The 14,006-nt window shown below is 38.3% G+C and overlaps 1 protein-coding gene across 1 annotated transcript; it reads right to left on the reverse strand.

Moving 5' to 3' along the window:
• Window positions 1-961: 961 nt before the first annotated feature.
• LOC122075603 (nuclear pore complex protein NUP58-like) lies at window positions 962-9,635 on the reverse strand. The gene is made up of 6 exons (XM_042640683.1): window positions 9,139-9,635; window positions 8,795-8,909; window positions 3,693-4,154; window positions 2,111-2,627; window positions 1,507-1,547; window positions 962-1,362 (listed from the first exon to the last, which is right to left on the reverse strand). Exons 1-6 carry the CDS (start codon window positions 9,453-9,455, stop codon window positions 1,324-1,326), a joined length of 1,491 nt encoding a protein of 496 aa, XP_042496617.1. The 5' UTR covers window positions 9,456-9,635; the 3' UTR covers window positions 962-1,323.
• Window positions 9,636-14,006: the final 4,371 nt, after the last annotated feature.

Genomic DNA, 14,006 nt, shown 5'->3' on the forward strand with positions numbered 1-14,006 from the left:
CAAAAAAGTCAACGAAACACAATGCTCTATCTGTCCGAGCCGAACCGCTAGAGTGGGGGGCTGGTAATGAGGGTATTTCTCCCCCTCCTCGACACGGGCAAGGCGCATCCTAGCCAATGCTACTGGTACCTTATCTGGCCGTGCTGCCACCTCGGCCCTCATGGGTCGTGCTGCCACCTATCAGGCCGTGCTTCCACCTCGGCCCCTCATCTGGCCGTGCTGCCACCTCGGCCCGACGTCAACAAGGTTCCCAGAAACGTGCTCTCATCCACTCCTACATTCAAGGAACGTGATCCCTATTCACAATGACAAGACTCTATCCACTACACTTCACCAGAGACATCTATCCTTCACACGGTTGGCATCTCCGAGATAAGAGGGGAATATTCCCCTGGGATACCCTAGGATCTGGAATATTCCCAGAATCACAGAGCCACTCCCCTCAAGGACTCTACACATAAACAAGACTCTACACAAAAGTCTCCCATTCTCTCTCCATCAGCAGCCTATAAATATCACAATAAGCCTCCATCATGGGATCGATCACTTCTTTTACTGAAAAAGCTCTCTTGAGCATCTGTTGTGGAAGGATCTGACTTAGGCATCGGAGAGTCCACTATCGGGTCAACCCGGCTCTCCCCTATCCTCTCTTCTGTGCAGGTCAACTGGAGCACCAGGAACTGCAAGGAAGACCATCCAGTCAATTTTTGCCGCATCAGTATGGATCTAAAATTTTATATGTAACAATTTGATTTGAACATAATTGATTAATCTAAGTGATAGAATCATCTATTTGAATCAGAGTTGATCGACCCTGACCCTAACCCTAACTTTGATTATGATTGATCTGTGCTGGCTTATCCCAACAGAGTTGGACCGATTCTAGCTTATTCCAGATGAGTGCCTGATTTCTGTGCAGTATTAACTAATAAGCATACCATTCATTCAGGGAAGCATAAAATTAGACCAGTAGACCAAAGGGTTTGTTATATTTCTGTATTCTGAATAGTACACTCAATTTCTAACCTAAAGCTTTACATCAACATGGTTCTTCAAGCATTGTACATCCAATCAGAAAAATGGATTGGGAATGTATGTTGTTACACTAGAGTGATTGAGGCTAATCAAGAATTAAATTGAGCTGTTGGAGACAAAAACCAAATTTGGAAAGACGATCACCTTAAAGTGATGACTAGAGCTGTGCTACTAAAATTGATAAAAGTGATCATGGTTGCTATGATAAGAGCACCTCTTTTCTATAGCACAGATGAAACTCTGCCTCCACTTTGGGCTGCATCTGGTTTTGACAAATCTGAGTCACAGCTAGCGGCGCAGAGTGCGGGATTTCGGCCTTGAGGATTTCTGCAAAGAAAGAAGGAAAGGACAGTGTGGGTCATGAAAACATAAAGGATCATATCGCATGGATAAAATTTCTTTGCCACCAGTTCAAGCAAGATAGGAAGAAATGAAAGTTTTTTATAGCTATTCTTAGAGCAAGTTACTTACAGATGCAGTCCCGAAGCTTAAACCAGATCCTGTTGCAGGACCTGATACAGGTAAAGAATAGCAGTTAGCCAAGAGAACAAAAACGCGCACACACAAATGATTGGGGTAGAAGAAAAGGAGAAAAGGAAAAGAAAGCACAAAGCATGAATAAGGTTGTAATCCCATGGGCTTAGTTGGAGACTCTTACTAAATGGTTGAGGCTTTGATATAAAAATAGATAATAAATTAACTCATCTCCTGAAGCACTGGAAATACAATAACTTCAGAAGAAAAAATAAAATATTTTACATATATATTAATACTCTCTCTGCACCGAGATTAAAGATTACACAAGAATGGGTTCTCCACAGAAACCTCATTTAAACCCACCAGCTCTTACAGCCTAGTTTGGTTTTAAGAAAAATCACAAAATGCTAATTTGCTTTTTCCATGGCCAACTGCAAGCTTTTTACTTTGTACAGCCTAGTTTGGTTTTAGAAAAGCCTACATGATACAGCGATTTTTTTTTTTTGGGAGTGGGGGGGGGGGGGGGGGTGTGGTTTTGCTTCGAAGGAAGAAAACCTTTACTTTCTAGAAAATAATGAAACCAAAATGAACAATTTACCTGAAGCAAAGGATGGTGTTGCAAAGACGGAACTTCCAGCAAGAGTGGGAGAACCAAACAATGAAGGAGTTGGGGTGGACCCAAATAAGGATCCTGATGCAGACCCAAAAATTAATGATGGGGGTGTAGCACCAGAAGCCCCAAACAGAGATGATGCAGGAGCATATGCTGACGGAGTGGAAAACAGTAAAGATCCAGATGCAGTAGCAGGTGGAGCAGAAAATGGTGTACTAAGTAAGAATCCACCACCAGAAGAAGCTGATGTCCCAGCAGATGGTTGTAGGGCAATTGGTGCCCCAGGCATTCCAGATCTTGCAAGCAAACCTGCAACTGGAGAAGATGATTGTGTAACAACAGGCAAGTGCAACGTTGGATGAACTCTCCTAGCAGCAGCTTCTAGTTTGGCTGTTTCTCGCCGGTCAGCCTCAAGAAACGGATCATTGCCATCACAGGGGCGCTGCTGGTCAGCAAGATAAGCCGTTTTCATAGACCCAATGTGCTGATGAAGGTTCTCCACCTACAGAATAGCAACATATATTACAACAGAAGCCAATATATTGGAGGCAGAACATGTCAAGAATACAACATATAAGCACCACATCTTAATAGCATCCTATCAGGAGTGAAGCAAAGCAAACAACATAGTTAAAAGCTGTATCCCAAGTATTCAGGCTCAGATATTCTGTGCAATATTTCCACTTTATAAGATCCAAAACAACAAATTTTAATGATTCAAAGCACATAAAAATTAGGGGGAAAACAATACAAAAATGAGATGAATCATGACGGGGAGAGGATAAAGACTCCTTTCCATACCTGTACGCTGTACCAACAAACATCGCAGCCATGTAGTAGTTATAAGACCTGCTTGGCAACATCCTCCAGGGTCAAATTGTATGATTCTAATTTATACGCAACACAGCAATGGAATAGAAATTCTGGGCCAGCTGTGACTCTGATCATCACATCTATAAACATCCTGAGCATCTCAAACAAGACTTTCTATAGTACATATAAGGTAGTAAACATCAGTACCAATTTTTTTATGCACGTCTCTGTACGTGCAGAACGAAATCACTAAGATAAAATAACCAATATTATATTGATTAATATGGTAACCAAATAAGGATGTCCTACTTCATCCAAGTGGAGGAAAAAGTTCCATATCCAGACTTTAGAAAGCTCAACAATACCACAATCTATATACCTACACAGGTTCAACGGTCACAATCATACTTGTATTAAGCAGTTTGAACATGAAGTACAGTTAGAGTAGTTATAGTCATCTAATCACATTGATCCTTACAAGCTAGCTTCTTCTAGGTGGAGCATCAGATTGGGACCATAATACCTTTAATGTTGCAGAACAGATCCCAGATTTCTGTGTATAGATAACTTACAACCTATTCCAAGCATAACTTTCTACACCATAATATACTTTAACCATAAACAGTATCCTTGTTTAGAATATCAATAAATGGGCCAACATCTTGAGGTAAACCAAGAACTCAAATTAAGTGCAATCCTTTACAAGAAAACATGAAATTTATGAACAGAGGACGAAACATAATGAGTTTGTCACCTTGGCAGCCACATGAACAAAGAAATAATGCACATTGGACATAACTTTGGGTAGAGACTGCAATAAAGATATGTCGGAGCTGGAAGGATTCCCATCAGCACCTGAGAGGAGCAGCTGTTCAAATTCCTCAATCCATTGATGGCACTCACCAAGATACTTCTCAAATCTGGAAACTGTGTCCTGAAAAAACAGAGATGGTTTCCTTGGAAGCCCACTGTAGAAATCTACAAATGGTGCCATAGAGGTAGACATTGGTTGACTAGTTGAATTTGGAACTGTTGCTCCTCCTGGAGCAGTAACATTTGACCCAGCTCCCACGTTCGAGTGAAGGAACCTAGGCTGGAGCATCATAAACGAACGAACTGCAAACTCTGTGTTTCTTATCATGCCTTTCACAACAGCCATCAGCTCTTGCAGAAGAGCTTTCTCTCTTTCCATTGCAATATTCATTCCCCCTAGCTCCTATAAAGTAATTCAGCAATCAGTATCTTACAATAATAACTTGATATGTAAACCCCAACCCCGCACCCCCCAAAAAAAATTATGGAAATAGTACCAAAAACAAAACCATAAAAAGTACAAATAAAGTCCTGTTGCCATTAAAGAAGGATTTAGGAACAGCTTTGACCCATTAATTAGGTTGGCTGTTGGCTAGGTTATATTGTGAAAGGATCAGGTAAATTATCATTTCTGGTGTTAATTGGAGCGTGGATGGAGGAAAGATGACCAAGACATGCCCACATCAGGTTCATGAAGGTTCTTTGGACTGTCCAACTTCCTGTACAAGAAACTCCTACAAATAAAATCCAACTTCCCTTCGCATGTCCTAATGTAGCCAGGAGACCGAGGGGGGCGGTTCTACATATTTTTCACAGAAGGATTCCCAACACATTACCTTGAAGTAGAACACAAGAGGAAACTATGTTATCTGGACAGTTCAAATTATGAGCCAAACATGTGTTGAATACTCCATGTAAGCCAATGAGACTGCAACAAATGGAATCTTTACTGCACCCAAGTTGTACCCTTTACCATGACAGCTGTGTTATACAATAACATAATCCATATATATATATATATATATATATAAATTCATGGGTTAAGTATTCTGTCAGCCAAACAAAATTAGAAATGTTCTTTTTATTTATTTTCCTTCGTTTATTTTTTGAGTCAAAGTATGAGTTAAGTCCTACTAGCAGCAGGAGTTCAATTTAAGCCAAATTTAGAAAGTCCAAACTCCAATCAGAAAAGGTCAACAGTTATATGATTTTTTTTTTCCTTTTCCTTTAATAGTTGGACCAAATTATAGTCTACAAATATGCATTGTTTATACCTGTGTTTAATGTGGTTTTGGTCACATAAACTGGATTTTTTTTACCAAAAAAAAAAAAGGGGGAAGAGTGCTTCTAAAGACCACAGGCAATATGTGTCCTTCTTCAGGCTTCTTCACTCGATTGTTGTTGATTTGGTTTTTGCTGCTTTGTTGCTGCTATTACCAGTTATTCGGGTGCAGTTACACCTTATACTCAAGTTCCAGATTATTCTAGTGTAAATCTTCAATCTCAGGTCAGTTACATCAGTATCATTCTGGTTGGCTTTGAACCTGAGGCTTGCCTGTATGTTCGTGGATCTTTTAAAGGAACACAATCCGTCCTTCAAATCTGGATGGCATATCAATCCATTCCATTCTTTTAGTTGACCCATCAAACCAAGGCCAGCTTGAATTTTTATTTTTTTTAGGATTATTTTCCTTCTGTTCGACACAATTTTTGGTTGGTTTATGATTAACTCTGCTCTACATTACACCTACAATATTGGTTCTGGCATATGCCTATGTTTCTCGTGTTTTGTTAAAGTTGACATATCAATACTCATACATGGTGGAAGTGAAATTAGATTTATATAGGAAAGTAATCAAGTTATTTTAATATCCTGAAGTTTCATACAATTAAAATGCATTTGATTTGAATCCTATCCAGCATTGAATTACTGAAATTTCAAGTTTTGACATCTATAATTTTTGGTGGAGTTACATTAGGACCCTAGAACCAAATCAGATCCATATCAACTAAACAATTTGAAATTTGATTGCTTTCAGGGCTTTAATGGTTTGGAAATTAGAAATGGAACACGATTCATAGTAGTGTATAGAGGTTCTTTTCATAATAGTCTATGGAAGTACTTTCAGTGTTGAAAAAAAATGCAAAAGATGGAAGCTTTTTCTCATTTCTTTTTTGATTTAATTGGTAACATAAGGATTTTAATGTTTACAGCATATGAGAAGGCATCCACTGAAAAAAGTAATAAAGATTACGGAGGCAGTTCCATCTTGCAGTTTTGGAATTCACTGCAACACAGTGAGACACAGTGTTGACATATTGAGAATTTCTAGGGCCATTTGATCCTATTTTTGGTAGTCCTAACTAAAAACCGACTCATTTTTCACTTGTCTAACAGAATGGACTTTCAAATACGTAGTCCTTGAAAAGTACAATTTCTGTTCACATGCAATGGCACAAGTCTGCTAGTCACGGACTCACGGCTGAGCACACCTTAAAGTTGCTTTAGACAGTAGTTTACCAAAAACTGATGGTACTGTTTTACACGAATCTTAACACGGAACTATTCTAAAAATATATATATATATATATATTTAAGTCAATTTCTGAACCATTAGCAGAATTTCTACCATGGATTGTGAGATCTCGTTTCAATTGAGCTCTTCACCAATGACCAAAACACTATTTTTTTTCCACCACTGAGTAGTTTGATTTAGCTTTGCATCAAATATGAAGCTATTCCAACCAGTTCATGAACAAAGAACCTTAACTCAGATACTGAAACAGACAAAGGGTAGGCACTCACACCATCCAAATCAAATTGACCTTACTCTATGATGTTATTTTTAATATTATGAAAACCCTATTCACAAATAATCCTAAATCTTATGCAGATAATCCTAACTGCCTAAAGCCAAACCTAGCTCATGGTTGTGGCCTAACCCTTTTCTACATCAAGTTTCTCTCCCAGGGCCCTAACAAGTTACCCTCCTAGGGTCCTGCAAATTATTGTTTGTGTTACGTCTGTAGAGAATCACCCTCTTCTCCAAAGTTCTACCTCCTCAAAAATTGAACCCCCTTATCCTTGAAAGATCATTAATTTAACTTTAACTTAATTATTCGTTCTAATCATTTGAGTTGGTAATGGTAATAATGATAATAACGAATAAAAAGGAATTTGGCTTGAACCATATATCAACTGACCAATCTCTGGTGAAATTACATTGAAACATTATATATTCAAGGTATCTCGCTTTTTTTTTTTTTTAAATAAAAAAAAAAAAGAGGAAGTGAAAGAAATGACAAAAAAATATTGGAAACATCAATTTGGAAGAGATGATGGAAGCAGGAGTTCATTTTGGCCATCATACTCGGAAATGGAATCCTAGAATGGCACCTTACATCTCTACAAAGTGTAAAGGTATTCATATTACAAACCTTTGGAAGATCTATTAGAGACGAAGATCATCTAAGGAAGTAGTTCTCTCTTGAAAATATATACTGATTAGAGGTGCATAATGAATGAAAATGCAACAAGAAGGAAGGAATGATTGAATCGAGCCAAATTGCGCTCCTCTAAAACAGTCGGGGGTATACAATATTCAACAACGCCTCTAGTTCAGCTGCACCCGGTTGGCACTATTTTCCATAGATCCTTTTACAATTAAAACAAGTTTATGCCCAAAAGAGAGTAACACAAGCATGAAGCATGAACTGGTAAAGGGAACCATCAAAGAGCTCAAGAAACTGAATAAGCTAGTAACTTATGAAGCAGACACCCATCCTAGAATATCTATTCATGCATATAGATTTAAAAATGTCCAGTATGAATAAAGAATACAATATGGCAGTAATATAATTTCAAGCCCGAGGGTAAGATGTATTTATATGAGCTCATTCTAGATTAAGGGCCCGTTTGATAACGTTTCAAGAAACGCGTTTCTGCCTTTTCTGGTAGAAACGGAACAAAAAACGTTTGATAAAACTGTTTCGTTTCACTTGTTTTTAGAAATTGAAATTGAATTTTCTACCTATTTATGGTTCAAGAAATGACCCAGGCGAAACAAGTTCTGCCATTCCTGGAAACGACTCGTGGCCATTCTTTCGCTGGTTACCATCTGTAGAAACGCAACCCTAAAACGATGCAGAAGATAATGAAAAAACAAAACAAATAATGCACATGGATTTTACAAGATTCGGCAAGGTTGCCTACGTCCCCAGTGAGATGAGATCCTGCTTCACAATCAATAAAGAATAAGGTTACAGCGCTCGTCCTCACACCTCTTAGTAATGCTTGCATTACAGAGAAAGAAACCCTCGCTACAAATATATAGTGAAAAAACCCTAATCCGGAAAGTACACAATTGCCCTCAAATAAAAAATTTGAGCGGGGGGTTGCGCCCCCTACACCCCCTGCTGTGCAAGGGGAGGCCCCCTTGCAACCCCCACGGCCCGCTAACCGGCTAGCGGGACCGCCGTCCTGCCTGTCTAGGTGCTGCACCAGTACTCCCTGGGTTAAACTGCGACAGAATACAAAACATCATACACCAACACCATCGACTTCCAGAAACATGACTTATCAAACATCTTCAATTCTGTTTCTGTTTCTAGAAACGGAAATTTATGTTTCTGTTTCTAGAAACGGAAATTTATGTTTCTGCTGTTTATTGAAATGGAAACGACAGAAACGTTATCAAGCGGGACCTAAATAACATAGGCTGCAACTATGGCAGTATGTCACTAACCAGTGTAGACAAGTATCCATGTAATTTACAGTGATCTTATATGAACCATAAGCTAAAATTACTTGTAAGCTAAGCAAAACCCAAGGAGGTAGCCGAGTTGGCAAAGGACCTTTACTTCAGGAAGCGTGTGGTTCTGAGTTAGACTCCTCTTACCTCCTTGGGGCCACTCACATGGGGTGTTTAGTGCTCTTCACTGCTTTCAGTGAAAGTTGATTCAGTCAAAGAACAAAACTGATGGCAGCAATAAAATGTAGCAGGTAAACATGTGTAAGAGAATTTCCCACGCTGAGGGGCAAACCTGCATTAAATGACTAACATCAAGCTCAAATCCATCAGTTGTAATCGAAGAGTCATATAGGCGGCTGCACTGATCCAGCCTCTGGCTTTCGTCCCTATACACCAATATTCGATCCCTGCAGAGACGCAATTCCATTAGCAAAAGAATTTTTTAGGGGGTGGTGGGTTAATTTTTTAAGTATAATCGACCCTTCTGCAAAACCCGTGAATGAATACCTAAGTAACTGCATGAACTGATTCATATTTGAACTGTAACAGATTTAGCTAGAGTTCTTCAGTCCCAAATAAGATAAACCCCTAGAACCCATCCAACAACTAAAACTGAAGGAGGTGAAGAGCACATACTCGATCTGGAGGAGAAATTTCTGGGAATCCGGATGAAGATCAGCCCATTTGGTGCTGAAGTTCGCAGGAGCTCTATTATTGGTGATTAGATACAGCTGCTGCTGTTGCAGATGTTGTTGCTGTTGCTGTTGCTGTTGCTGTTGCTGCTGCTGCTGCTGTTGAAGAAATGGACTACCCAGCTGAAGCTGAAGCCGCTGTTGTTGTTGAGCTTGCTGTTGGAATAACTGCTGAGGTTGTTGTTGCTGTTGCTGAGGTGTGAAGAAGATCTGAGGTTGTTGTTGCTGTTGCTGAGGTGTGGAGAAGAGCGGGAACGCCATTTTCCCTATTCTCCGTACTCAAGTGATTCCTCTCCTCGCTCTCCGAAAGCATTTGGAGACCCGTTCCAACGCTCAGCCGCTCAGGCTCGGGAAAATCCTTCACTTCGTCCAACTTTCGACCCTCCCGAACTGGAAAATGGATCCCCACGCTGTCACTGTGGGGATGTTTTTCCAACACCCCTCTACATTTCCACAGTCTCTCTTGCCTTTCTTACCGTAGATATTAAATTCGGATTCAGAAATTATTCGGATCGAGAATTATTCATTTCTTCAATTCAAAGATTCATTTAAAATATCGGTAAAAAAAAATAGAGATAATAAAATTTGAGTTTGGATTTAGATTTAGGAATTATTCATTTACAAAAACAAAAAACTGACAAAAAATTCAGATGTTATTTTTAATATTTACAATACTTGTTTCATATTATCTATCAATTATCATATGCACATAACATACAAATGATATAAAAATTAAAATTTTAAATTTTAAAAATAAAAAGATTATATTTAGTCTCTCTTTTTTTTCTAAGTTCATTTTCTATTACTCAAATAATTGAATCAGATAAAGAAAGACTGAGAGGGGGGACTGAGCACAAATTCAATTAGACCCATGTCACCTACCATACATGTTCACCTTAAAGACTAGAACCCGTAACGGCTATAAGACTTAGTCAAACCAAAATGGGGTGAAATTTATTATTATTATTATTATTATTTTATTTTATTTTATTTTTTTGTAGAAGTGTAAGAGATTACCTCTGGAAAGATAAGCTTTGTCAGTTTTTGTTAAAAAAAAAATAAGAAAAGTAACATTAGGATAATAAATGCATAATAATCACATTATTTTCTAAAGGCTTATTGATTTATTTAAGATAAAAAAAAAAATTTTTTTACATGGGATGACGGGATAAAATTTGGGTATAATTCGCATAAAATTAAGTTCTGTCGAATTATTCATGAATTTTTAAAAAAATCTATAAAATTCGAGAATTTTTTATATAATTCGGATTCGGACTGAATTATTCGTAAAATTCGATAGAATTTTGTACCGCCAAATTATTCACATTTAATTCGGAGAATTTAATAACTAAGACTTGGTGTGGGAAGTTCTCCAATAGCACCAACTACCAAGACTCTCTCTCTCTCTCTCTCTCTTGATGCTTGATTGATGTTGCGTGGGAGATTCCTTTCAGCACCAGCAAAGATTCTTTCCTTTTTTTTTTTTAATTTATTTATAAAACCCAAAGTGCATAGGTTGAAGAATTGGTGTAGGATTTAACTTGGTCAATCCCCTTCTAAACTCTAGGGTTAAGGTAGATTTCTTCTATTTTATCAAACCGCTATGGATCTTAATTTCATTCTTTTAAATCTTATAGAAGTGAGAAAGTAGTTTTGTAAATGAGGATAAAAATATCATTTCATATAAGAAAGAAAAAGATATAGAGATAATGTTTGCTAACGTACCTTCTATCGCTTGTTTAAAGAACCTTTCCTTAGGAAAAAAAATATGAGAGAATGATCCATAAGTTGATAGTGTAGGGAGCTAACCAACAAAAAAGATGGGAGATGATTTTAATAACAGAGAGAGAGAGAGAGAGAGAGTAAATAACGTGAGAAAACCTCATCAAAATGCAAATGCACCCCCTATTTGACGAATCGTTGATACATGTAAATAATGTAATCAACCTATCCCACTTAAATTAATTTACATGATATAAATCCATTATGAAACGATAGTTTATAGGTATAAAATCTAACCAATTTTTTTAGAGGTTTAATATGTAAAATTGGTTCATAGTATACTGAGGTTCCAATCGATTTTAACCGGTTCGAAGCCATTCAAAACCGAATACCACATTTACCAGAAACAAGATTATTAAAATTTATTTCTCTGAAGTAACCATGGAAGCGCCTGTAGCTCAATTGAAAGCGCAAAATTGCTTCAAGGGCTTCGGCCTTGGTGTCGTGGGTTCGACTCCCACCAGGCGCGTTTCTTTTTTTTTTTTTTTCTAATAAAATCGAAAAATATACTTTCTTTGAAAAGTAAGGGTGAAAATGATCTACGTACCAGTTTGTAAAATAATTAATATATTTTTGAAAAAATGATTTTGTGGAGGAGTGTGGCCCCATATGGGCATATGATGACCCGCCCCCTTGAATGAACCGATTAATCCTCATGTATATGTAGCATGGATTTAGGGGATAGTCTGGCGATATCGATCCAATACCGATATGAATTGAATCACATCAGTGGGTATTAATCGGTCCTCAATCTCAGTCGATACCAATCCAATATGATCGATACTTGAAACCATGATACGTAGGGAGGAGCTGCATTTCCCCACATGAAACACTTTCTCTTATTTTTTTTTTTCTCAAACTGAGATCATTGAAATGAAAAGAGAGAACATAACATAGAAACTTATAATGATGATGAGTTTATGTGGGTTTGGTTGCCGTTATTTTCTTTTCTTTTCTTTTTTATTTTTTATTTTTTGCCTTGCCTAGTATAGCCTGAAGTTTTGTTAATCTACCAATGGGGTTGGTAGCCTAGTGGTGAAAATGCCCTCAACTCATTACCGTTTGAGTCGGCTGGTTGTGGATTCAAGTCTTGACATGCCCACTATCACTCATTAGTCCTGTAGAAAAAAATCAGGGTCGGGTTCAGGGTCCGCCCTGACCCTGACTCAAAGTCAGAAATTTCAGAACCAAGCTAACCCTTAGAATCAAAATTTTTGGATCAATACTTATTCGGATCAGGGTGGGCCAAAGGCGGATTCGACCGCCAGGCCAAACTTGCACCCCTAAATCTACCTATTGCCTGGAGGCTCCATGAGTTTTGCCAAGTTTCAAAAACCCAAGACCAGGTTTACAGCTGCCCACTGTATGTATAGATTAGTGCTCCATAAAACTCTAGACCCTATATAGCCTATAGCCTGTAGGCTTTCAAGTCTAATATTTCACCATTTTTCTCCCCCTCTTCTTCACCTTAAAAATTTGCAGATTTAGCTCTGTATTGGAAAATACATGTGTTTAAAGCTTAAAGAAATGATTCAAGAAGCAACAACATTACCTTCCCCTTTCACTTCCTTTGTTAAAAGCATAATTTTATAGGCCCACATACCCTTTAAAGCATAGATTCCATTACAAGCAAAAGATTAACAATGTTATTTTGAGCACTGAAGCTGCTCTCTGTCTTGTCTTCCTCAGATAGAGAGAGAGAGAGAGAGAATGTGGGAGAAGACCACACAAGCTTCCCCTCTTCCCTTCTCCCATATTATGGGTTGTTGAAAAGTTGAAAGGCCTTCTTGAGGGGAAAGTCCACCTTTTCATTAACCCACACAGGCATACACTGCAAAAAGATTCGGCTGAGAATAAAAAACCATCCTCCCATTAGAATGCTTGGTGTGAGATGCCTTGACCATAAAATTGAAAACAAAAAATTTGAAAGAGAACATGGAAAGATACCCAGCTTCAGTTCCACCTACCTGGGTATTGGGCAGCAGCCATGGGTGGTGATCTCCACATCATAGAGCATTTTGAGTTCACTTTGTCCTCCTCCCACTTCGCAGGTCAGCCTGTGGGTTCCTCCAAAAAAAGATGATCAGGACATGAAGCCTAGTAGCCTACCTTACTATATTTAAAATCCAATAAATTCTGGCTTTCCCAAGTGAATTCCATTGCATCTATAAATTCTCATCTTTAAGCAGTTCCAAAATCAAAACCCACATGCAGAAGAAACATTCTTGGAGGTGTTAATGGGTGCAATAGGGATCTGATCTCTTGAACTTCTCTTCTTGTCATGGCTTCATTTGGTTGAATCCAACATGGGTTTGTGGTGTATTCCATCTATTGCACACTGGACTGGGTATTAAAAGGGCTTTGAAGCTGCAGGTTGGTGTGCAAGAGATGGAATACATCATGGGTTCATGCAATAATGGAAGTAATAAAAGTGCCATCTCCATTTATTGTGGCTTCTGCAAAATGGGTGTTCTTATCATGTCTCGTACCAGGTAGGTAGCTTCATCATATCATCTTTCTGAGAGAAATGAATCTATTTTCATACCAACAAGATTGTCTGCAGAGTCCTAGATTGTTCCTTCTCAGTCTCAGCTAGAAATTTACCCAAAAAAAAAGTCTGAGCTAGACCCCTAGTTAAAGAGAAACAAAATTCCATTGGGGTTTTTGAATAAGGTTTCTCGTGGGTTGCACCCAAAAAAAGAAGGGTTCCTCATGGGATTGGGCTTGGGCTTGGGCTTGGGTTATTTTTGTGTTGTACTGTGCTCCGTTCTTTTACTTTTTTTTCAGACGACTATAAAAAGAAAAAAAATTGTTACATGTCACGTGGTCCTTAAAATCCGTACCCTTCTAATAGGGGTGGCACTCTCGAACCAACTAGTTGATGGTGTGAAATAGGGTTGGAGGGTATAGCCGGATGGAGAGGAAACCAAATTTAATGCTTTTGCTCTCAATCCTCAAATTCACATTCTCAAAGTGAGAATATGTTCAACCCTTGAATTCAAATGTTTGAGAGGGCACCATGAAGAAAAC

This window comes from Macadamia integrifolia, chromosome 4 (assembly GCF_013358625.1).
Source record: "Macadamia integrifolia cultivar HAES 741 chromosome 4, SCU_Mint_v3, whole genome shotgun sequence".
Classification (NCBI taxonomy): domain Eukaryota; kingdom Viridiplantae; phylum Streptophyta; class Magnoliopsida; order Proteales; family Proteaceae; genus Macadamia; species Macadamia integrifolia.

Excerpts from the sequence above, each read along its gene's own strand:
- LOC122075603 (XM_042640683.1), bottom strand. The coding sequence starts at position 9,455 with ATGGCGTTCCCGCTCTTCTCCACACCTCAGCAACAGCAACAACAACCT. Across the intron at positions 8,910-9,138 it reads AAATTTCTCCTCCAGATCGA|GGATCGAATATTGGTGTATA; the intron begins GTATGTGCTCTT and ends GCGTCTCTGCAG. Across the intron at positions 1,363-1,506 it reads TAAGCTTCGGGACTGCATCT|AAATCCTCAAGGCCGAAATC; the intron begins GTAAGTAACTTG and ends CTTTCTTTGCAG.